Source organism: Erythrolamprus reginae, chromosome 1 (genome assembly GCF_031021105.1).
Source record: "Erythrolamprus reginae isolate rEryReg1 chromosome 1, rEryReg1.hap1, whole genome shotgun sequence".
Classification (NCBI taxonomy): domain Eukaryota; kingdom Metazoa; phylum Chordata; class Lepidosauria; order Squamata; family Dipsadidae; genus Erythrolamprus; species Erythrolamprus reginae.
The window spans coordinates 123,999,791-124,024,686 of NC_091950.1; the positions used below are offsets into that span (position 1 = coordinate 123,999,791).

The following is a 24,896-nucleotide window of genomic DNA, read 5'->3' on the forward strand; positions in this document are numbered from 1 at the left end:
GGTGGCAATCGGAAGCGTCACAGCCAGAAGCGGGTGGTTTAAAGCCAAGCGTGACGCTTCGCGAGACCGCGGGAAAGGGCGCCTTAAAGGCTGCAACGCCTGCCCTCACAAGGGACGAAACTTCCGCAAAAGTCGTTAGAATATACAGGTCCGTATTTCTCCTCAGCCGTACGGAGTCACCCCTCCCCTTTCTATTGGGGACGGGGCGACACACAAACACACACTCTCCCTCCCTCCCTCCCTCTCCCCTCCTCCTCCTCCGATTGGCCATCCTTTCCTACTTTATGACGCGCGCCCTGCAGGGCGGTCGGAGGGCAGAGAGCTTGAGAGAGCGCGAGCCAGCCAGTTCCAACGTTTGTGCCGTCACAGGGAGGGCGTGTCTTGGAAGAGCGCGTGCGGACCTCGCTGTCCTGGAACTCTGGGAGGCGGCAGCGCGCTCTCATCGAGGGCGTGTGGGGGGGCGGGAATAATAAAAGGGAACGGGAAACTTAACAACAACCTCTTTCTACCGTTTGTTTTCCTTCTCCTGTCTTTTTTACTCGCCATGCTCCCAGCCTGGACTCTGCGGTCCCGCCGCCGCTTGCGTTTCAGGAGCGAAGCTCCTTATTGCTGGCTGTCTCCGGCTTTTCCCTCCTCTCTTGGTTAAAGAGATGAAAGGAGGCAGCAGTGTTGGGACGTAGGAGAAACTGAGGGAGCCCGGCTTTCCCCCTCCTCCCCTTCCTTCGTCTCCATCTCCTTCTCCGCCGCTTTTCCCGCCCGGCCACCATGAGGGACGAGAGAGAAGCCGCCGCCTCCGTTTCTTCTCTCAACAAACTTCTAAGCCGGCAGCCTTCGGCTCGCGGCTCTGCAGAGCTCAGTCTGCGGAACGGCTACTACGCGAAGAGATGCGGCCGGAGCGGCAGCCTTTCGCTGGACCTTCGGGCGCTCCTCCCAGCCGCCCCTCGCCGGGCTCTGGGCTGGGGTCTGGGGGCTGCTGCGGCTACCTTGGCGCTTCTGCCGTGTGTGGTCTTGCTCTGGGGAGACCTCCCAAGGAAAACGGGCGCAGCCGCGAGCAGTCCCGAAGCAACCGGGTTGTGGGCGCCCCTCGGGCTTTGCCGCTGCCTCAGCCCGCTCTTCAGCCTCGCCTGCGCCTTCTTCTTCCTCACCTGCTACCTAGCCCGGGATGAGCCCGGCGGCGGCGGCGGCCCCCGGTGGCTCCTGGCGCTGCCGGTTTGTTGCTACGCGGGGGATTGGGTGACGCTCCAGTGGCTCCTGCTGTCCCGCCAGGCTGAAGCCGAGGAAAACGTCCCTCATCCCGAATGGCAGATGCTGGCGGGCCGGTTGCTTGCCGCGCTTGGCGCCGTGGCCGGCCTGACCCTTTGGCAGCGCAGCCTCAAACTCCGCAGCAGCCTCGTAGTGTTGGTTTTCTCCAGCTTCGTGTGGCTGGTTTCGCTCGCCAGCCTGGGCTCCCTGCCTCTTCCCCTCAGACCGCTGCTCTCCTGCTTCGCCGGGATGGCGGGATGCTTGTGGGCTCTGCTGGGAGGAGGAGGAGGACGCTCCGTTTTCTCTTCTTCTCGTTCCCCTTCGGCTCCGGGTTTACAGCAGCGCCTCCAGGGATCGCATCCGAAGTTGCCCGAGCATAAAGTTCCCGTTGTCCGACCCAAGAGGAGATCCAGTTGCGTGGCCTTGGGAGAGACTCCTGCCCCTTACCGTGGCGGCTGGAAAACGTCCAGGAGACCTTCGTTGCCTTGCATTTCCAAAGAACAGGTAAGCCTCTGCTGACTGGCAAGAAAAGCCCTTGTTAGACACTGCGCAGCCTGGGGGGATGCTTTCTGCCTGAGCATATGAGCATTCTCGACTGCAGAAGATACGTCTTCAGCAATAGAGAGATCAATGCCTGGAATGCACTACCTGACTCTGGTTTCTTCCCCAAGCCGCCCCGAGTTTGCGTTGAGGGGCGGCATATAAATCCAATAAATCAAATCAAATCAATCAACCCCCAAAACTTTAACCTTAGATTGTCTACAGTTGACCTCTCCCCGTTTCTAAGGTCTGTAAGGGGCGTGCATAAACGCACCACTGTGCCTACTGTCCCTGTCCTACTGTCCTATTGTCCTTTTTAATCATTATTTTTTACTTCTACAGACTACTATCCTATACATGTTTGACAAACAAATAAATTAAAATGAAATAAAATAAACATCAGTTGCTTTTGTGGAGTCTGCTAAAAGTTGTATGCTACTTATACGTATATGAGCACATAATAGATTCAAACTAAATGTAAACTGCTCTAAACTCAACTGCAGAAAACATGACTTCAGCAATAGTGTGATCAATGCCTCGAATGCACTGCCTGACTCTGTGGTTTCTTCCCCAAACCCCAAAAACTTCAAACTTAGACTGTCTACAGTCGACCTCTCCCCATTTCTAAGAGGTCTGTAAGGAGCATGCATAAGTGCAACACTGTGCCTACCATCCCTGTCCTACTGTTCTCTTTTATCGTTACTTTTTAGTTATGTTATACAAACTACTACTATCTATAGGTGTTTTACAAATAAATAAAATTTAAAAAATGAATAAATGAGCATCCTGCAAATAAATAAATAAATAAATGAGCATCCTGCAACTCTAAATGCAGGACTCTCTTTTTCCTGTTAGGTGGTGTGGTGTTCCTTTTCCAGCCTGGGCTTAGGAAAATTGTACCTGTATAATTTGGTCAAAGGTTAAGCAGTCTCCAAAACTGAATGTAACTCACTTGACTTAAAATCTATATCTTCCAGGAATGGACATGGCTTAGCCTGTGGCAAAAGTACAATCTGGTTACTGTACACTGATGTTGTGAGGCTGCGTACAGAATTACTTCACAATATTTCATGTTACTTGTTAGTTTGGTTGATAATTTGCAAAACAACTGCATTAAGCCAAACTAAACTTTTAAAGGACTTTGTAACTGTGCACTTATCTGATAGCCTTTATTGCGCAGGGACAACTTTTCAAAATGCAGGCTACAGATTCTCAACAAGAATGCAAACTAAGTTAATATTGAGTGGTTGAATGCTTTGAAACTAATTCATTATTACTTTTATCATTTCAAAATAGGTTGAGAAAAGGAGGAGGAACAGTCTGTAAAGTTTGTTCTGTGTTTTTGGAACTATTCAGGAGTACTCAGCAGTGTGACAAATACAGTCAATTTTGTTTTGACAAACAGGAGAGCGATAAAGGTTTCATATTATTGGAAATGGCAAGAAAGATAAGATATTCTGCCTAGGGACAGAACATTAAGAAGAGAAACAGTGGAAAAACTAGAAAACATTTCTTTAAAAAGTATCATCAATAGTACAGTATTGCTTTCAAATTGTACTCAGCCTATTTTGTTAGCAATAATTGTATTTAAGAGAGATTATAAGTGAGCAAAAATTTCTCTTGATTGATTTACAAGTTACATTATTCATTGTCAGGTAGATATATTATCGTACACTGAAAAGATTAAAATTATAATATTATTTTACAACCATCTGAAGTGAGCTTTGTCATTTGCTAGAAAAGCCTCATAGCTAATAGACTTAGCTACGAAAGATTCCATAATTTGAAAAACTCACAATATAAAACCTATTAGCAAATAAAGGAAACCTCTCTGCAGTTTTGGACGATTTGGGTTTATCATATACCATCATATTTTTAAAAATTAATTTGTACAATAAGATTGCAATTTTGTGCATATCTACATAAGTGTAAGTTCTAAAAAGAATTAGTTTATTCTGTACAACATATGGTTGGACTATTCATCTTCTCCCCTATACTTTTAAATAAGAAGTTGTATATTACATAGCAGATTCTTGGTTAAAGGTATTACATCTGAAAGAATTAGTTTTGTTTTGATATCAGATGGAAGAAAAATATTTACAAGGTACAAAATACTGTTGTAACTATTCCTTCTAAGGAACAATATGTTTTCTTGGAGCCATTTATAAAGTACTTTACTACATAGTACTTTACTTTACTACATACTTTACTTTACTTTTACTTTACTACATACTACATACATACTTTACTACATACTACTATATTACATAGCAGATTCTTGGTTAAAGGTATTACATCTGAAAGAATTAGTTTTGTTTTGATATCAGATGGAAGAAAAATATTTACAAGGTACAAAATAGTGTTGTAACTATTCCTTCTAAGGAACAATATGTTTTCTTGGAGCCATTTATAAAGTACTTTACTACTAATTATCTTAAATACATAATCTTAAAAATATGCAATGACTGCAAACAATAGATAAATTGAGCATAATCACTTAAGATTAGATCATTGCCCTCAATGAATTTTAATTAATATTAACTTTTTATTATTTTGTTTTAAAATATTAACATAAATATTGACAAATAAATCCATAACTGGTAGTATTAATTATGAACCTTTAAAAAAAGTTATCCTCCTTTCCTTATATACTGTAGAAACCGCTGTTACAGATTAGTATGGTATTAATTTAATTTATTATTTAAAATTAAGATCAATTTAGTATTTAATGTTATAAATACTACGGCACTAACATTTCTAAACACTTTGTTTCTTAAAATATTGGGTTTTTGATTAATATAGTATAAGATGTATACAGTATTCTTAAAATATTTTTTTTATTTTATATGAAAACATTTAAGTTATAGTTTGGAAAACTAAAACAGATATTCTGTAATTCAGAAAAGTTATGAGGAAATACATAAGAAGTAGATTAGGTCATTATTTAGAACATCTTTGTAAATTGAGATTTATTTTTTGAAAATTAGACAGTGGTACATTATTAAAACACAGATCAAATAATCAAGCTGGGAGGGGGAATGTGTGCTATACACAACCCAGAGTGAAACAAATAGGACGTTTTGAGTGCTCTAATAGACACTGTTCTCAGTGAAAGTATTTGTCATTTGCATGAGATCAAATATATGAGGCAGCATATTAACAATGTGGGTATACTCATGATGCCTGAAAAAGTGAAATAGTTCACTTCTTGTTTCTTGGAACTGGCATAAGTTTTGAAAAAAATACAGTACATGAGAGGATATGCAGGTTTTAAATAAAATCTGTTTGCATGTTACTCCAGTACAGTTCCTTTTCTAGCATCACACCTGCCATAGCAAAACAGGAAGTACATCTCATTTGTGAATTATACTTCTACTGTTTTATTGCAAACATAGTACTGTATATGAAACTTGAACCGTGATTGAACATTCCTTTTTATGCTTTGTATAATACGAAGCATTAAAAGGAATGTTCAATCACAGTTCAAGTTTCATATACTGTACTATGTTTGCAATAAAACAGTAAAAGTATAATTCACAAATGAGATGTACTTCCTGTTTTGCTTTGGCAGGTGTGATGTTAGAAAAGGAACTGTACTGGAGTAACATGCAAACAGATTTTATTTAAAACCTACATATCCTTCCCATTTTTAAAAAAATTTCTTAGAATTCTTAGAAACAGGAATTTTGTTTATTAATATTTTATTAGCTAATGTTAAAAGAGTTATCACTTCCAATATTAATCTGCATTATAGCTTTTTAAAATCACATTATAGTCTGAAAAACCAAGAATCTTATAGTCTTATTGTGGATAGCATATATCATTTCAAATGATTCAACAAAATATGATAGTGAAATTTAGGTTCAAACCATGAGAAACTATTGATTATTCTGTAATTCAAATTCCTTTTAAATTGAAATTTCAAGGGGGGTATCTTCCAAGCATAAATTTTAAAAAAACTGTTCAAATAAGAATTACTGTATACAACTGGGATTTTATTAAAAATGAGATTCATTCATCTGAACTTGGTAACATCTTCTTTGGAGCAGACTAACATTCCACGTAAACATTCCAGGAAGATAATTGCTACACAACTGTCAGACAGACGTAACTGTCAGATATAAGGAGCCAAGACAGAATGGATTGCTCCAGTAGTTTCTTTATTGCTCTTTGCCCATCGGCAGGAATCTTGCCAGATTAAAGAACTGCAGTAGGGACATTTAAATTGACTATAAGCAGTTTTGGGTATTGAAGGAAAATATTTGGGAAACACTGATTTAATCAGTTGAAGCCTTCTGGGGCAGGAAGGGGGAAGGAATAACAGATTTAATAATTTGATATGTTACATTACTTTTTTAAAATGGCTATTATGTTGAATACTTTGTATAACTTTATATGTGCTGTTGTATTATGATACTTATTTCATATTTTATTCTGCATTATTTCAGGAAGCAAGTATGTTAAGCCTTATTCCATGAACTTTGAACTTTGATTTATTTGCTTTTCTCCCTATGTTACAACAAATTAATTTGTCAAAATAAAACACACTGTAGCAAAGTTTGCACCAAGTTGTTTGTCTTCTACAGACAACAAATTGACAACACAATGTCATTATGATATATCATTGTAACAATCAATGGTTTCATACAAGGAATGCACAGATAATCCCAAAGGTGCATTCCTTATTGACTGGATGAAACAATTATTACAATGATATATCATAATGACATATTTTTCAAGAGGCAATTGGAATTTCCTCTTTAAATTTTGAATATATTTTGCTTCTCATTCAAGAAACTTCTCAGATGATGGGGAAATGGAAGGTTTTATATTTCTTACAGAAGCTGATCATTTGCATTCTTTTAGAGAGTCATTGAGGCAATTTTCAGGTTTATCTGTGTCCTCAGGGTCACTTGAGTAGTGCAAATGACTCCAAATCATTTGAAGACAAGAAAAACAAGGAAGTCCAGTTGCCTCTTGGAAAAAAAGCACCATTGAGACAACCATGACCTGAATGATTGAGAATCTCCATAGACACAGAATGTACAAGTAGTTTTAAACAGCATTAGCTTAATAGCTTCAACAGCCCCAAATAAATTCTGTCAACAAAATAAGATGCATTAATATATTCAAAGATTATAGTTATTCTATGATGCCATGTTTTCTGTAGTTGTTTTTAATCTCCTTTGCAACATATTTTCCCCTCATATGTTTCTGCTGTTCCTCCCCCCCCCCCCCCAATTAAGCCAATAATTTTAGTAAATAAGAATCAAGAAGAAGCTTCTATCCTTATTTGGAGGGAAAAATTGGGCGTCTGGCCATAGAGCTCTACTTATTCAGGTTTTTGCACATAGAGTCAAAGATTTGCAAGAGAATGGTAAGCATATCCAATAAGCATGCGTAGAAGCCTTCCCGTAAGTGGGAGCACATGCTTCTCTTTCACTCAGTTATGTGCTCAGTTATGAGGAAGCTTCTGTGTTTAGCTGAACATGCATAAACTTTAGAATATAATATCCAAAGGGCTTTATAGCCATGAATCCCACAGGATTTTTACTGAAAGGGAAAATTATGTGGTCTTGCCCTTATCATATTATAAAGCCCTACATGACATCCGGCCAGAATACCTGCGGGACTGCCTTCTGTTGCATGAATCCCAGCGACTGGTCAGGTCCCACAGAGTCAGCCTTCTCTAGGTTCTGTCAACTACTAGACAATCTCTTTTTGTGGGGCCTAGAGGAAGAGCCTTCTCTGTGGGGACCCCAGCCCTCTGGAATCAGCTCCCCCCAGAGATTTGTACTGCCCCCACCCTCCTCGCCTTCCATAAGAGTCTTAAGACTCATTTATGCCGCCAGGCTTGGGACCACTAGATTCTTGCCCCCTGGCCAATGAACATGTTATGAGAATTTTGAGCGAATGGAATGACTGTTTTTTAAATTTTGGGGTTTTTTGTAGATTTTAAATCTAATAAATTGGATCTAAGATAAGTTAAGTTATATCTAAGATATATATATATAAATACAAACAAACAAATATTTTAACTCCTACAAAGATAATAAATGTATGCTAGCTAAGTAATTGGCATGTCAAGTAATTTAGACCCATGCTTTGGTTCCCTGGAGTGCTTTTACTTAGGATTGAGATACTTTGGAAAGTGCCCTGAAGAAGACCTAGAAGGACATGAATTGGGGTTGACAGTTTTGGATTGGATATTTATTTATTTATTTATTTGGATTTGTATGCCGCCCCTCTCCGATTACCATGCGGATATTGCTACCATGGAGTCTTGTGGAACCATGCTCCAAACTGAAGCTTAGTATTGCCCCACTGGCTCTCTCCCTTGCACTCGGGCTCAATCTCCCTGACTTTCTAGCTGGTTATATCTAGTTTCCTTATCAAGAAGCGGTGGAGAAGGGGTCACAGGGTAGGTTAAAGATGTAATGGTCTGATTTTCCTTCTATCAAGTGCCTAAGGAAGGTTCAGTCTGAAGACCTGGCATGAATGTGAGTGTAGATTTGAGATAGGTGTGTCAAATTGAAGCCTTGGCCTGGGAAAGGAGAAAGAGGAATTGGAGATAATTTGGGTAGGTGGGGTGGGACATATGAGGACAAGGTGGAACTTCTAGTCCCTTCTTAGTCATGAAAGCCAGCTAGATGAACTTCTACTCCCCCCATTAGTCATAAAAGCCAGTCACTCTGTCAGCTCAAACCATCTCACAGATTTTTGCTGTGGGCAAAACAGGAGTGGGTAGGTGGTTCGATGTGTTTGTGGCCTTGAGTTATTTGTAAAAATAATAAAGGCATGACACAAGATAGATACCATAAAATTGTTTGTCCCTGCGATTTTCTTGATAATTCTCTTTCAATGGGTTTTGCCATTGTCTACTAACCTCTTAAGACAGAATGAAAAACTGACTGACCCAATGCCACCCAGCTGTGTACCTTAAGGCGGACTAGAACTGGTTTTTAGCATAGTGTCTTAAAGTATTTCACCAAAGTGACTTTCCTAAAGTAGTTCTTAATATTTTTTTTAAATCACAAAACAAAACAAAACCTTCCCAGAATGGCTATCTGTATACTACCCCCCCCTAATGTTATGCATTCTTTAGGAATTGAAACATATTCTTAATGCAACTAATTGTTTGAAAGATATAGTATATGAGCTAGGAGAACAGATTTTCAACAGTTTTTAACTTGTATGGCTCCAGGTCCTTTCCTTCTCCCTTTATCTTTTTAGAAAGAGATCAGCTCTGAGTGATTTTTAATATATCTGGTAAGAAAATAGCTTATTTTGTTTTGGGAGACAAATCGATCTTTTTGCAACTCACTGTTGTTTATACTATTTTGAAGGCTATCATTGGGGGAATAGGACAAAGTTAAATACAGATATTCCACCTTTCCCAGTGGTCCTTATTAAAAAAAATTTGTCTGTGCATAATTGCTGGAATACATATTGATGAATGCTAACAGATGTCTGGCAGTGAAAAGTGCAGTAATCTGAGCTCAGAAAGGTTTTGAATCATGGGTTGCATGTGTGAGCTATTAAATATAATGCTGTATGTTTTATATAAGTGTGTCGGGGGAACACTGCAAATCATGACTGGGTAGTATATTTTAGAGAATCTGCTACTGCTGATAAAGGTAATTCCAAAAGATAGGATATAGTGTGGTTTGGCCTTTTGGGGTTTATGCTCTGGGATCTAATAAAAATTACATTTTCTCTTAGGTGTTTTCTAAGCTACTATGTTGCTCAATAAATCCAATTGAAATGTACTGTAAAATATATAGTTTTATACTGATTTTTACTGATATCGGGGAAGACATGGGGACTGATAAATAGTCTGTATGAAACTTTGGTTATAATTTTGAGTAAAGGCTAAATGTTCTTTCAAATCTACTCTGGTACTTTTCTCAATTAGAGAATTTGTCAGTTGTTTTTAACTAAAGCACTCATAGTGCTTTATCATTCCTGGCTTCATGTTAATGCTTTAAGCCATCAGTCACTGTTTTTAAAATCACTAATTTATACAATACTTTTTACTATAAAACTGGTGATATTATAATATTATAATAATATTGCTGATTCATAGTAATTTTGTGAGACAACAAACACATTATTTCTTTTTCATATTCTCTGCATTACGATACATTTTTCCAAATACATGTTTAGTTGGCTTTAAATCATGGGTGGGTTCCTCCCAGTTCGGACCGGTTCACCCGAACTGGTAGTGACCCACAGACAGGATCGGTCTGTGCCAGTCCGTGAGCACTGCCATATATATATATATACAGTGATACCTTGTCTTATGAACTTAATTGGTTCCAGGACGAGGTTCGTAAGGTGAAAAGTTCGTAAAACGAAACAATGTTTCCCATAGAAATCAATGGAAAAGCGATTAATGCGTGCAAGCCCAAAATTCACCCCCTTTGCCAGCCGAAGCGCCCGTTTTTTCACTGCTGGGATTCCCCTGAGGCTCCCCTCCATGGGAAGCCCCACCTCCGGACTTACGTGTTTTTGCGATGCTGCACGGGATCCCAGCAGGGGAATCCCAGCATCACAAAAACGGGCGCTTCGCTGGCAACGGAAGTCCGGAGGTGGGGTTTCCCAGCGAGGGAAGCCTCAGCGAAATCACAGCATCGCAAATGAGGCTTCCCTCGCTGGAAACCCCACCTCCCGTTGTCAGCGAAGCACTCGTTTTTGCAATGCTGGGATTCCCCTGCACCATTGCAAAAACGCAGAAGTCCGGAGGTGGGGTTTCCCATGGAGGGGAGCCTCAGGAGAATCCCAGCAGCGGAAAAACAGGTGCTTCGCTGGCAACAGAAGGTCCGGTGGTGGGGTATCCCAATGAGGAGAGCCTTCACCTGGCAATGGAAGTCTGGAGGTGGGGCATCCCAGCAGCGGCAGCGGGTTCGTAAGGTGAAAATAGTTCGGAAAAAGAGGCAAAATTTTTTTAAACCCTGGGTTCGTATCTCAAAACGTTCGTATGATGAGGGGTTCGTAAGACGAGGTATCACTGCATGTGTGTGTGTGTGTGTGTGTGTCTTTTTGTAGATTTTCACGGGTACATGTATGAAGGTCTTGGCATATTTGGGTTTCTTCCTGTGTAAGTTTCATAGATATATATATATTCCTACTGAGCATGTTCAGAAACTAAGTTCTGGCTCTGTGCATGTGGTCACCATCTTTTTTTCAGCTTTGGTTTTTTTTAAAAAAAAATTCTCGAATTTTTCGTGTTTGTGCATGCATGCATAGTGTGCGTGTGCCCATGAGGTACACCCAAACAGCATGGGAGAAACAAACCTGCAGCGAGGTAAGTTAGAACCCATCCCTGGTTTAAATATACCTTGAAATATATGTATGTGCAGATTTTTAATATTTAATAGTCATGTTAATGAAATAGAGAAATCAAAATATTGTTATGAAGGATGCTTTTAGAACTATACAAAGGTTAGTTAAGGGTTAAATGTTGCAGCCTCTATATTTCTGTATCTTTTAAGAGAAACAGGATGTAGTGACTACACTGTCAGGCTCCTGGTCTGAGAGCAAACAGATGAGGAAGTACAAAGCAGACACTCCAGTTCTTGTTGTCGTGGAAACTTTTTGCGTCATTCTACCCAGCAATTACCTTATAGTGCCTTTATTTTTGATAGAGGAATCAGTTGAACTTGACTGTAATGAAGGAAGGTCGGATTTCAGATGTCATTATTACAATCTCATTTTGAAGACATGGCTTCATTAGAACGTCTTAGAAAATAAATATTTAGGAACATGTTGCAATTTGAACAACTTCTGTAGTGAAAAATCATATTGATTTTGAATGGATATCAGTTAACTGGGTAGCCCTTTAGTGACTAGTAATAAAGTTGATTAGGGGATTGGAGGCCCAAATATATGATGAACAGTTGCAGACCTTAAGCACATCTAGTTTAATGAAAAGAAGACTAAGGGTGACATGATAGTATTCTAATATCTAAGGGGCTGCCACAAAGAAGGTCAACCTATTATCCAAAGCAACTGAAGGCAGGACAAGAACCATTGGATGGAAACTAATAATGTAGGGAAGCAACCTAAATCTAAGGAGAATTTTTTTGACCTAATTGTCAACAATTAATCAGTGCAATAACTTGTGTCCGGAATTTGTGCCTGCTCCAACACTGGAGGTTTTAAAGAAGAGATTGGACAACCATTTGTCTGAAATGCCATAGGATTTCCTATGAGGGTTGGACTAGAAGATCTCCAAAGACCTTTCTGTTGTTGTTTGCTGTTGTGTTCTACTACCTCAAACAGCCACCAAAAGTAACTTTGCCACCAAAGACCAATTCTCACATTTACAATCTTCGCAGGTTTGAAGTAAAATGATAAGTGCAGTCAGAGTTTTACTCTACAACCACGGGTGGGCTGCTGCCTGGATGGGGGAAGGGGGAATGCAGTGGAGTAGCAAAAATGGAGCTCTACCCCACAGCACCCAATTTGCACTGAAAGATGTTGAAAGAAAATGCAGGGTGTCCTGCAAAAGGCACACCCACAGTGGTAGTAAAAAATTTGGTAGCCCTTCACTGTCTACGACCTCTTCATTTAACAACTCAGTTGCCTCTCCCAACTGTGGTTGATAAAGGAAGAAATCAGTAAAAGAAAACTCTGTCAAATCTGTTACTGTTGTTCACTTTACAATGAATTGTAAAGAACCGTTGAACCTACCTGAACGGTCTTCTCGATGCACTGGAAGGAGACTCCACGTGGGGTTATACTCGAGTCTTATTGGTAGGGACTGAGTTTATATTTACATATTAATTACATGTTAATTACGTACTGCCCCCTAGCTGCTCCAGAGGCTCAGTTTTAAAAAACGAAGAAAATAATAAGGAAATGTAAACTTTATTTAAGTTAATATCAGATCAACTTAATAACTGTAACTATAAACCCCAATTGTCAAAAATTCGATGGCCCTGGGCCAAAAGGCCGGGTGGGTTTGGACTCTCCTTCCAGTGCATCGAGAAGACTGTTCAGGTAGGTTCAACGGTTCTTCTCCAATGCATCTGGAAGGAGAGTCCACATGGGATATGCCCAAGTTCAGTTTGTAAGGGAGGGAGAAGGGTGGACCAGGGGTGCACGAGACACGCACACCTTCTGCAGAACTCTTCTCCCAAAGGCCGCCTCAGCCGAGGCGAAGGTATCAAGTTTGTAGTGCTTCACAAATGTCAATGGAGCAGACAATGTGGCTGCCCTGCATATGTCCTCCATGGCAGCCTGTGTGGCCCACACAGCTGAGGTAGCCGCGCTCCAAGTAGAATGTCCAGTAATTCCATCCGGAGGAGGACATGAGCATGCCCCATAAGCCTCCGAGATACATAGTCTAATCCAACGGCTAATAGTCCTCGATGACACTTTGAGGCCTATTTTGTGTTGATCAAATGAAACAAATAAGGCCTCCGTTTTCCTGAATGGTTTGGTACATCTGACATAAACTTTAAGTGCTCTCCGTACGTCCACATTGTGCCACCTCAGTTCTGACGGGTGGCTACCGTGTGTACAGAAATCTGGAAGCATGAGCTCCTGCAATCTATGGAACGAAGTGTTCACCTTAGGGATGAATGTTGGGTCCAGATGCAGGACGACCCTATCCGAGTGGAAGGTGCAGAGATCCGGACGAACGGAAAGGGCTGCTACTTCTGACACGCAGCGAGCAGAGGTGATTGCGACTAAAAATGCCATTTTAAGAGAGAGAAGCCACAACAAAATAGTCCTAAGCAGCTCAAATGGAGGACTGGTGAGAGCCCGGAGGACTAATGACAGATCCCAGGTTGGGAATCTATGTACTGGTGGTAGCCGCCCCGAGTCTTCGGAAAGGGGCGGCATACAAATCTAATAAATTATTATTATTATTATTATTATTATTATTATTATTATTATTATTATTATTATTATTAAATGAGTGTTGGAGGCTCCCCTTAAGAAATCTTTGATCCACGGGTGATGTGCTAGGGAACCGCCCTCCTCCGTCCTCAAGATGGTTGAGAGGGCAGCCACCTGTCTCTTTAAGGTGTTAGGCGCTAAGCCTTTGTCCAAACCACTTTGAAGGAATTCCAAAACTGGAATCAGTGATGCACATTGCGGTTGTATGTCTCTTTTGGAACAGAAAGTAACAAATGCGGACCATGTCGATTGATAGATCCTCGTCGTGGAGGGCCTCCTGGCTGCTTAGATTGTGGAGATGACCTTGTCTGGTAATTTGTGGCTCTTCACTCTGTCCCGTTCAAGTGCCAGATGATTAACTGGAACCATCAATGACCGTGTGGATACCATTCCCCTAGAGGAGAACTTCGCTGCATTCAGGGTAGCGTCAGCGGAGAACTCAGCTGCCGCCAGTAACTTGCTCAGATCTTGTCTCAGTCTACTGTCCTCAGGACCCAGCCTGGATTTAACTTCCTGGATCCACATTATGGACGCTCTATTAAAAAATGATGCCGCTGACGCGGCTCGCAGAGCCCATGCTAACATTTGATGTGCTTTATGTAGTAAGGTTTCAGTCCTATCCTCTGGTTTCAGGCTGTCTGCTGTTTCTGATGGTACCAGGGCCGTGGACACTAACGTGGCCACTGGCTTATCGATAGGCGGGAATTGTAAGGCCGCCTCAATCTCCTCATCAAAGATATAAAACCTTCACTCCATCATGGATGGGCCCTGGGCTGCTGCTGACTGTTGCCACGGGCGTTTAATGTTCTCCAAAAATATCTCAGATGATGGTATATAGTCTGACTCTTTGGGAGGCTCTTTGGTCAGGGTAGCCAATGTTCTAGCGGTGTTGGTCGCCTCCAAAGGCTTAGCGGAACCTGGCATTTTGAGCGCTTGCTTAGCTTTGTGTAGCAAAATTCTGAACAAAGCTGGCTTAAGTAACCCAGCGAAGGCCGGCTGCTCAGGAAGGTTGCCCTCATCATCTTAGAGGTCATTCTCTTGGTCACTACCCTCTTCCATTAGCAGGGAGTCCTCCATCATGGAGCCCAACCTCGGTGGGGGTGGTGCAGACCAGAGGTCCCGATAAAGGGCTGGGCATGGTGGCTGGAGTGTGGATTGGCGTACTCCAGCCGCCATGCCCTGAGAATAAGCGTTCGCAATAATGTCCTGCGACGCTGGTGTGATGTTCTGCCAAGCGTCAGGTTGCTCTCTAAATCCTGCAGCCGTGGGTGTGAACGTGGCCAATGGAATTTGGATGCCCTGTGCCAAGTCAGGGGCCAAGTGCCTAGTTTGACTGGTGGAGTCAGACCTTCCTGTCGCTATCGGTTGTGGAGAAAAGGTCGATATATGGTGGTCAGGCGACCAGTCTCTCTCAGAGGCTGATCCATTTGGCCCCAATCCAACCCGCATAGAGGGAGATTCAAAGGGTTGTGCCAACTGTTGGAAGGGTGGCACGTTCGGAATCAGGCCTGCTGGGTTGGCATTAGTGGGGTGCAAGGCCGCTTCCAACCTTTGTTCCAAGGCCTTGATTTTCCTCTCAGCCTCTTTAAGGGAGGAGCCAGACTGAGACTTCTTGGCCTTGCTGCCTGGTGGCTTCTCCTTGTGTTTGGAGGCCACCGGAGGTGGGGTAGATTGTTCTCCCACTGAGGCATTAGTCTGATCAGCCATAATAGGGGCAGCTTTACTCACAAAATATGGAATTTTGGATAATGGTACTCCTGGATCACTGCTGTCACAGGCAGCTGTTGTCAAGTGAGATTACTGACAGGCTTGTTTGCGTGGCAGTTGTCCGCCTGCCAATTTACAGCAAACGTTGGGCGGCGCTATGTCACACTACCGCTTTCCCCGTTCTAACAATGTTGGTGGGCTGGCCTGGCTGTTTGGCGCTGTGCCAGTTTCGCGCCAAACAGCTGACGCCGCCCCTGAGCGATCGCGCTTTAAAATGGCGGGCGTGTCAATCTTTTGAGCCCAGGAACCTTCCTTTCAGGGCTGCAGTCGCGTTTCAGCTTCCCGGCGTTCCGCTATTACAATCAGCTGGGAAGCAGCTATTAGAGGCGCCGGGGGGAAGCCGGCGCCGGAGTTGTCGTCTGAGGGCAGCTATGAGGGAAAGTGACATCATTCCTCAGCTTGGTGTTTCATGTTGGGATTTCTTCCGTTCCTCCACAGCCCTTCGGTGGGGGGGGGGGCGGAACCCCCACCGTGACTGGCACGAGCCTGGTATGGCCACGGAGGCCAGTGACCCAGGGCTCTAATCTCCTCCTCAGGGCAGTACTCTCTAAGAGAAGAGGCCCCATAAGGAGAGTGTGTGTGGGGGGGTGCCCACAGAGGGCAGAGACCCCTGCTTTTATAATTCCACCTGTAAAGGAAGGTACATGTTAATAAAAGAGCTAAGACATAAATATTTAACAATTTATACCTCTTTATTCTAGTCAAATCACAGAGGAAAAACTCAGTGTCCCTTTCCCTGACTGAGTTTTTTAAAACTGAGCCTCTGGGGCAGCTAGGGGGCGGTACGTAATTAATATGTAATTAATATGTAAATATAAACTCAATCCCTACCAATAAGACTCGAGTATAACCCCACGTGGACTCTCCTTCCAGATGCATTGGAGAATAAATGGTATCTATTAACTTCTGCTGCAACCCAAATAGTCTATGCTTATTTGTGATTGTTTTGAATGGAATTTGAATTATATGCTTCTGCCTTTTTTGCTCTTTTGCTTTATTTATTCTTGCCATTCCACATATTCTTTGTGCTTTCTTCAGTCATCCCTATAATTTACTATTAACTTCCTCGTCATTTCTTTTTGCTATTCATATTTCTTTTAAATTCCACCACATAATTAGATTTTATTGGGATTTATTTGGAAATTAAACCTCTTTCCACAGAAATGCAGTCCACAGAAATGGAAAAGAGTGTTTTTGACATTGCTGAAGCAGTTTTGTATATAGCTGGAAATTTTCTTTTATTGCCATAAAATGTATGAAGGAGTCTCTAAGGATTACATTTTTCTGAGTGGACATAACACATTGCACATGTTAATTAATCAAGGGTATGTTACTATTTTAATACAATTATTTATATCCCTGTTTTCAGAATAACAGTTATTTCAAAATGGCTTATAAACAGTGGAAACAATTGTTTAAACAATCCAATAAGTATTCTTTAAAAATATACTTCAAGCATCTTTCCTGCAAGGCAGTGTATTACTTTGGGCTAAGAAAAAAAAAGTCTGCTTCCAAGAGGTCCCTCACTCCATGTCTTTAAGGAACCTTCCTACAGAGTAATTGATGGTACTTATTTAGTTATTATTTATTTATTAGATTTGTATGCCGTAAACTCGGGGCGGCTTATCCTGCTTCCCCAAAATAAGACATCCCCAAATAATAAGCTCAATTTGGTTTTTGAGTGCATGACAAATAAGGCCAAGCGTTTATTTCAGGGTTCAAAATAATATAAGACTGGGTCTTATTTTCAGGGAAACACGGTAGTAGCCTAGCAGTTTTATTTTGCTTTAGGTTACTAGTTTTACAATTGAAGTATTACTGGTCAAGATAGTTTAACTATCATTAACTCATAGCTGCGGAAACTTACCATATTTTCAAATATAGGTGAAATAAAAATATTGCTTTCTGCATTGAATGACAAATAGTTAATGACATTTTTACATATAATTTATGGATCTAAGCAGTACAGTATTATCTTTTAAACAGCAATTTGGGGCATGTGTTTTAACTTTAGTATTGTAGTAGATGTTATTTATATAAGTGGCTAAAGACAGCTCAATCTCCAGCTTTAGGAACAGCATTGGAAAAACATCCTAGAAGTAAGTGAGGTCTTTCAAATGGAAACATTTGATAAACTCCTAACAAGGGAAGTTATTAATATTCCTCATTTTGGGGGAGTATTTGTCAGTGGTAGCCCAGATCAGTTGAGTGGTCCCCCATTCTCCAAGGCTAGGTTGGCATCTAACAAAATTCTCTCTCTCTTTTTTCTTTCTCTCTCTTTCTCTCTCACACACACACACCTTTGCTGCATCATTTAAATGGCAATTAAAATAATTGTCACTAACATGAACTTCCACCTCTAGCATTTTCCTCTTCTGCCCAATGTAGTTCCTTCTGGTTTTATCTGAGGAGCTGGAATAACCTTTATAGAATGGTGACCTTGCTAAAGATTATATACTCTATATTTACATTTTCAGTCCTCATTCATCCCTCTCAGGAACACTCTCTTGCCACAACGAGACAGCAAAGCAGTGTGTGTGTGTGTGTGTGTGTGTGGTATGTATGTTTGCATGCACACATGTACACATGCATATACTTGCGTTCACTTGCTGTTGGTAGTATTTCCATCTTGCCTTTCGTAAACTCCTTAAAACCCACCTCTGTCGTCAGGCTTGGGGGAACTGAGACATCCCCCCCTTGCCTATGTAACTTTGTGCATGATATGACTGTGTGTATGTTTTTTTATATTGGAGTTCCTTGCTTTTAGATTTTTAAATGTACAACTGTTATTTTAGATTTTAATTATTAGATTTGTTACCATATATTGTTTTTGTCACTGTTGTGAGCTGCTCCGAGTCTACGGAGGGGGGCAGCATACAAATCTAATAAATAATAATAATAATAATAATAATAATAATAATAATAATAATAAAATCTTATTTATTTATTCATTTATTTATTCATTCATTTATATTTTGATTATATTCTTGTTACAAATAATTCAAGGCTCCAAATATATCCAACACCCCTTCCTCGTATTTTTCCTACAACAGCAATCCTGTAAAGTGAGTTGAGCTGAGAGAGTGACCCAAAATCAACCAACTGGCTTTCATGGCTAAGACAGATCTTGAATTCATGTTCTTCCATTTTCTAACTTGGTGCCTTAACCACTAGACCAAATTGGCTCTCTATTACAGTAGCTATACTTCTATTGAACTTAGAGTAAGCATTTACCAGGAAGATGGAAATGACAAGAATCACTAGGATAAATTCTACCCATTCATCCTTTATTGCTTTTCAATCAAAATTTAGCGTGAATGAGTGATCTGGAATGTAAAGAAATAATATTTGAATATCCAGAAGCATACAGTTAAACATTCAGAAATAATGTTTATGATCTAAATAATACTTATTGAGCCACAGTGGTTAGAGTGCAGTACTGCAGGTGACTTCTGCTGACTGCCGGTTGCCTGCAATTTGGCAGTTCAAATCTCATGTGATGTAAATATATGAAAAAAATAAAATAAACAATTTTGTTAAAAAAAATCTCATCAAGCTCATCATCCTTCCGAGGTTGGTAAAATGAGAAAGCAGATTGTTGGGGGCAATATGCTGACTCTGTAAACCGCTTACAGAGGGTTGTTGTAAGTATAGGTACAAGTGCTAGTCTATTATTTAGATAGAGGAACAAGAAACCGCAAGAAAAGTAACAATAAAAAAGTAACATAGTTTACTTATTAAAATTACTTTGAAAGACAACTTTGAGAAATTTAACAATTTATACACAAGATGTAAAGACATTACACACAAAAGATGAAAAACAGGTGATTTATGTGAGATTCTTTTGAGGATCATGAAAAAGGGAAAATAATACTGGGTGTTGCAGTCACAAAGTGGTAAACCTTTTGGGCAATTGGGAAATCAGGTTTTAATTTTGAGTTAATCCAGAATAACATAAGTAAGATCTTGGCAACAGTAATTCATTCTTAGCTACCATTTTGGATTCTCTGCCTGCAATATTTATTTTTCATATTTAAAAGTCTAACAAGCAGGCAGTCTTTCCCAAATCTGGGTAAATTTCCCAAAATTGTGTAGAAGAGTTTTTCTTTTTCCTTTGAGACACATGAACCTATTATCTGATCACAATAAGAAAATTTACATCAATTTTAAGTTCTTATATTTGGTAAAAAGGAAGGAAAGTTTGTTTAATAATAGCATGTTCTTTTCGTAAAAAGTAGTGTTTCTCTTTCAAAAATAAACTAAAGATCTTTGCAGATTTACCATCTGAAACAAGTTGCTATGGTGTTATTGTCTTTGTTTGGTTAAATGCTGTGCTTAGTTTCCATGGAAATACCAGTATTTATTTACCAAGCCAGATCTCATGAGATGCTGTTGGAATATCTGAACTATTTTTAATCAATAAAAATGTTGAATAAGATAGATGTTAAAATAACATTAAATGAATTTTGTCTGCCACATATTTTTACATTTAAAATATTAGGTTGTTGAATCTTCTCATGGTAATTCGGATTATCTATGCTCTGATTAACTACACTATTGATGGTCTACTCAAATTTTATATTTTATAGGTTCTGAAGATTGGCACATATAGTATACCCATTATTGTATTAAGCCTGCATTAAAATATCTATAATTTGAAGTTTTAATCTTGTAGATTCTTACGTGGAATTTATATATACATGATCTCAGTATAAATCTTTGACCTGGATAAATGACAATCCTGGGCAATAATAATCTTAATTGCATTTAAATAGTTGTTTGATTAAAATTAAATTGTTTCATGTTTGGCTCTGTAAACTTTATGGAATAAATTAGTACAATATTAAAGTCTTCGGAGAGGGACTGCATACAAATCTTATAAAATATTATAAAATATTACTACAAATATTACAGCTACAAAGTGAGCGAGTCAGAGGAGAGGGGAGCCCTTCAGCATGGGAAGGTAGAGGAAGCAGGTAGCAGCAGCAGTAGCAGCCGCCTTTGGGTCAAAGGAGCGGGAGATTCCCCCCTCTCGCCCACCTCGGTTTCTTTCTCTGGCGTAGTGTATGCGAGGCAGCCTCGCGCCGGGTGTATGGGAGGTGCTTACTCCTCCTTGCCACCTCAGTCCCTCTTTAAAAAAAAAAAAAAAAAAGCCTTAAAGTTTTGGATTTTTTTGATTCACCTCACCTTCTTTCTTTGGCAGCGACTGTCCTCCTCTTCTTCCTCCTCCTCCTCCCACCCAAATTCCGAGCTTTTATTTCTTTCGTAATGGTTTTCATGCATTACAGTATTTGCTTTTACAATGATTCCTGTAGGAAAAATTGCTTCTACTTACAAACTTTTCTACGTAAGAACCTGGTCACAGAATGAATTAAGTTCTTAAGTAGAGGTAGCACTATAATTGGTTCTAGAACTCAGTTATATCCGTTCAAGAAATCTACAGCTCTTGAGAGAACCACTTCAAGCAATAAAAGTGCTTGACATCACTCCTTCCATAATATAATTGGGCCTGCAGGTGCCTTAGCCAGAGAATCAGTAAGTAAAGCTCCTGTGATCTTTCTACTTCAGAAATGTTATAGAGCAGCTGAGATGATCATTCTGCAGGCACTGGAGGCTCTTGTTACAGGCAGAAAGACCAGGTAAATTTGTTTACAAAGGTTTCACTCAAGGTCTCACGAAATGAAGCAGCATGACCAATTCTGAAATGCCTGAGATTGTAGTCCTGTCGCAGTAGTATATGTTGTTTTGTTTTATGTCTTACCTACTAATATTATCCTCACCCCCTAAGCATATCAACCTGTTCTTTTACATCTATAAAATATCTATTATTTACAGTATGGTTTCCTTTTAGTCATTTATCTTCTATCATGGAAGATAGATAGCATTGTTAATTCTATCATTGGTGCTGTAGGCAGGAGAATCATCTATCTTTTGAAATTACCTCTCAAATATACTTTAAAGTTGGTATTTTCAAATCAGATATTCTTCATATCCTATCAACTTTCAGTGCAGAAATAATTTAAAACTGTTTCCCCCATTTTCTTTATGTTGATTGTTTCTTCATTGCTTATTTGACCCCTATGACAATCATTAAGTGTTGTACCACATGATTCTTGACAAATGTATCTTTTTCTTTTATGTACACTGAGAGCATATGCACCAAGACAAATTCCTTGTGTGTCCAATCACACTTGGCCAATAAAATTCTATTCTATTCTATTCTATTTATTTAAAGATAATGTGCCCTCAGATTCAAATGAAACCCATCTCTTTTTTTAATTATTGCAAAATATAATAACATCACATCTTAATCACTATTACTCTTTGATATTTATTGATTTGATTTATAGCTGTTTCTTCAGGAATTCATGGTAGCTTACCTAGGAATCGGTCTTTATTTTATCTTTATTGGAACAACCCTATGAAATAGGCTGAATTGAAAACCATCTAATTTCCATGGCTAATGGTATATTTGAACATGGTTCTTCCAGTTTTAGTCCATTACCTAATCCACATTGACTCTTTATTGCACTTTTTAGACAAAATATATAATATCAACAATCTTTTCCTGATGGGGGCTGTGAGTTGTAGTGCCACCTTTGGCTTGAAAGCTAGCAGGGTAATTTTGGGCCATTTACTCTCTCTCAGCCCAACCTACCTCACAGGTTGTTGTTATGGGGAAAAGAGGATAATGTATATTAGGTATGTTTTACTGCCTTGTGTAACTCATAAAGTAATAAAGAATAAATAAAAATCTAATAATAAAAATAATGAAGTAAGCTGTCAATCTGATCAGCATCTTAAAGCTAGATTTAAGTAACATTTTTAGCATTCTCTTTTTTCACTGAACAAAAAACAAGAGTCATGAACCTAAATTAAGTAATTTCTCTGAGAATTATGTTTTGAGCACCACCTTATGGAAGCGTCTGTAACATTTGAAAATAATATCTTTACCTACATCCAGAATCACAGAATGAAGCTCAAAGATTCACCAGTTCAATTTCTAGCTGTTGCAGGAAATTCAGAATTGAAACACCTCTAAAAGACAGCAATCCAGCTTTTCATCGCCCCCATATCATCTTCCATTCTCTGATATTTTTTCTCCTAAAATGTAAATTAGATCCTTTGTAGTTGTTTTAACGTGGTTTAAGATCTACAGTTATCACAGAAAAAAATCAGTCACAGTATATTTATTAAAGAAACATACAGCATTCCATCTAACACAGACAGCAAACAAAATAACACATAATACACTAAAAGGACTTTTAAAAAAATAAACAAGACTAATTGCATTCATCCTGTGCCAGGTCCATCAATATCCTTTCCCCAGTGCTTCAGGAAAAGTTTTTTTTATTTCCTAAAGGCCCAATAGGGTCAGGGCTATCTCTATGTCTGGAATAGGCTTCTTCTTAAGGTGGGTGCTATGGCAGACATTATAGTAGATGACATTGTTTCACCGAGGGAATCTGGAACATGTCCACCTGTCCAGTTCTAGTAGGAAGATGGTTATAAAATCACTTCTTAATCCTTTCTTCTGCCAGCAAAAGTTATCTGTTTCCAATTTCTCTTTACAGTGGTACCTCGAGATACGAGTTTAATTCGTTCCGGACCTGGGCTCTTAAGTCGAGCAGCTCTTATCTCGAACGACTTTTCCCCATAGGAATTAATGTAAATAATTTTAATTGGTTCCAGCCCTCAAAAAACTCACAAAGTTAGTCTAAATTATGCAGAAAGACATGTTTTTAATGAAGAAATGTACATGTACATATAAATGAATAATGAAGTTTCTTTCACTTAACTTGTAAACTTTCTTAAACTTTTAAATTTACATATGTTCAACTTCTCTGCCACCCAATCCTGTAGGACAGAGGTCCCCAACCCTTTTTGCACCAGGGACCGGCTTTAAGCGATCAAGAGAGGAATGGGTGAATGAATGGACGGAGGGTGGGAAGGAAGGAAGGAAAGAGGGAAGGGACAGAAACAGAGGAAGGAAGCAAGGAAACTTATGAAAGGGGAGAGTAAGAGGAATGAGTGAAGGGAGGGAGGGAGAGAAGAAGGTGGGAAGGAGAAAGAAAAGAAGAAATAGAGGAAGGGAAGGTAAAAGAGAGAAAGAAAAAGAGCAAGAAAGAAAGCTGCAAGCACCCCCCCCCGAGCCCCCCAGGCCGGCTGCAACCTTTTAAAACACGCGCGCCGCTTCGCAGCTGTCTCCTGAAGCCGAACACGGAAGTTAGCGTTTGGCTTCAGGAGACAGCTCCTTGGCGCTTGTATCTCGAATTTGGGCTTGTAAGTAGAACAAAAATATCTCTCCCCTCCCAGCTCTTATCTCGAGTTGCTCTTAAGTAGAGCAGCTCTTATGTCGGGGTTCCACTGTATTTGATTGATCTCTAGTTCCCTTATCACCTTAGTCTGTCTTCTCTGCATATATTCTAATTTTTCAGCATGTTTTTAAAACTGCAGTGCCCAGAATATCAGCAACTAATATACCAGATGCTAAAGCAGGGCCAGATGCTAAAACAGATGCTAAAGCAGGGCCAACCTGATAGTTGTATCTGATGCTCGTCTTACACAATCTTGAGCAAGGTGTTACTTGCCAATAATGAGAGGGCAATTATGGGCCTTAGATTGTATTGTACCCATGTGAACTCTCTTTTACCATGGACCCTATCACTATTTATGGTTAATGCTGAGGGATATGATACATAAGAAGAGACATCTAGATGACGGGTGTCAAACTGGCAGCATCACATTGCTGTCACATTATATTTTGCAATGTTTCCCCTTCATGGAGCTGGGGTGGGTGTGGCCTACACATGACACATCTGGATCACAGGCTACCAGTTTGACACCCCTGATCTAGGTCAGCAAGAGATTAGCTTGATCAAAATGGACTGTAAGATAAAATCAAGAGAATTGATGGCAGAAGAATAATAGTTTCTAATGTTTTCTTATTTACAGCTGTTAAAAAGACTTAAAATAAACAAGAGTTTATGGTTGTGAATATTGCAAGAATGAGTTTGTAATTGGATGTAATGTATAAACGGTGAACACATGATTGCTAAAATACATAAAATGTTATTGAAATTTGAAAAATTAGAACATGTGAATGAATGATAAAGTGACAACTATCTCTATGAAAATAAAGTTCATCTGCTTGTCCCATTGTCTCTAAATCTGAAACGGAAAATAATATTTTGGTGGTGTAGAGCCTGTTAAATTTCTATACTGTTAATAGCTTGGATTAATTGGTCATATGTGGTTTTTTACACTTTTTATTCTAAATGTGTTAGTCTTGTAGATTTTGTTTTTAATGGTATTAATGGCTTTTATTTTGAATTATTTTGATTATTGTTGTTATCTGATATTTGCTTTTTTTGTATTTTTTATATTTTCCCGTTTTGACCTGCCCAGAGTCACATATGGGCAGCTATATAGATTGA

At 39.7% G+C, this 24,896-nt stretch overlaps 1 protein-coding gene across 2 annotated transcripts in view; it reads left to right on the forward strand.

Annotated features, from left to right (window-relative positions):
- Positions 1 to 319: 319 nt before the first annotated feature.
- PDE3B (phosphodiesterase 3B) overlaps positions 320 to 24,896 on the forward strand; it is a 59,643-nt gene continuing 35,066 nt past the window's right edge. For both annotated transcript variants that reach the window (XM_070763852.1, XM_070763863.1), the window contains exon 1: positions 320 to 1,746. In XM_070763852.1, the coding sequence (XP_070619953.1) occupies positions 766 to 1,746 (981 nt within the window). In that variant the 5' untranslated portion in view covers positions 320 to 765. The remainder of the gene's footprint in view (positions 1,747 to 24,896) is intronic.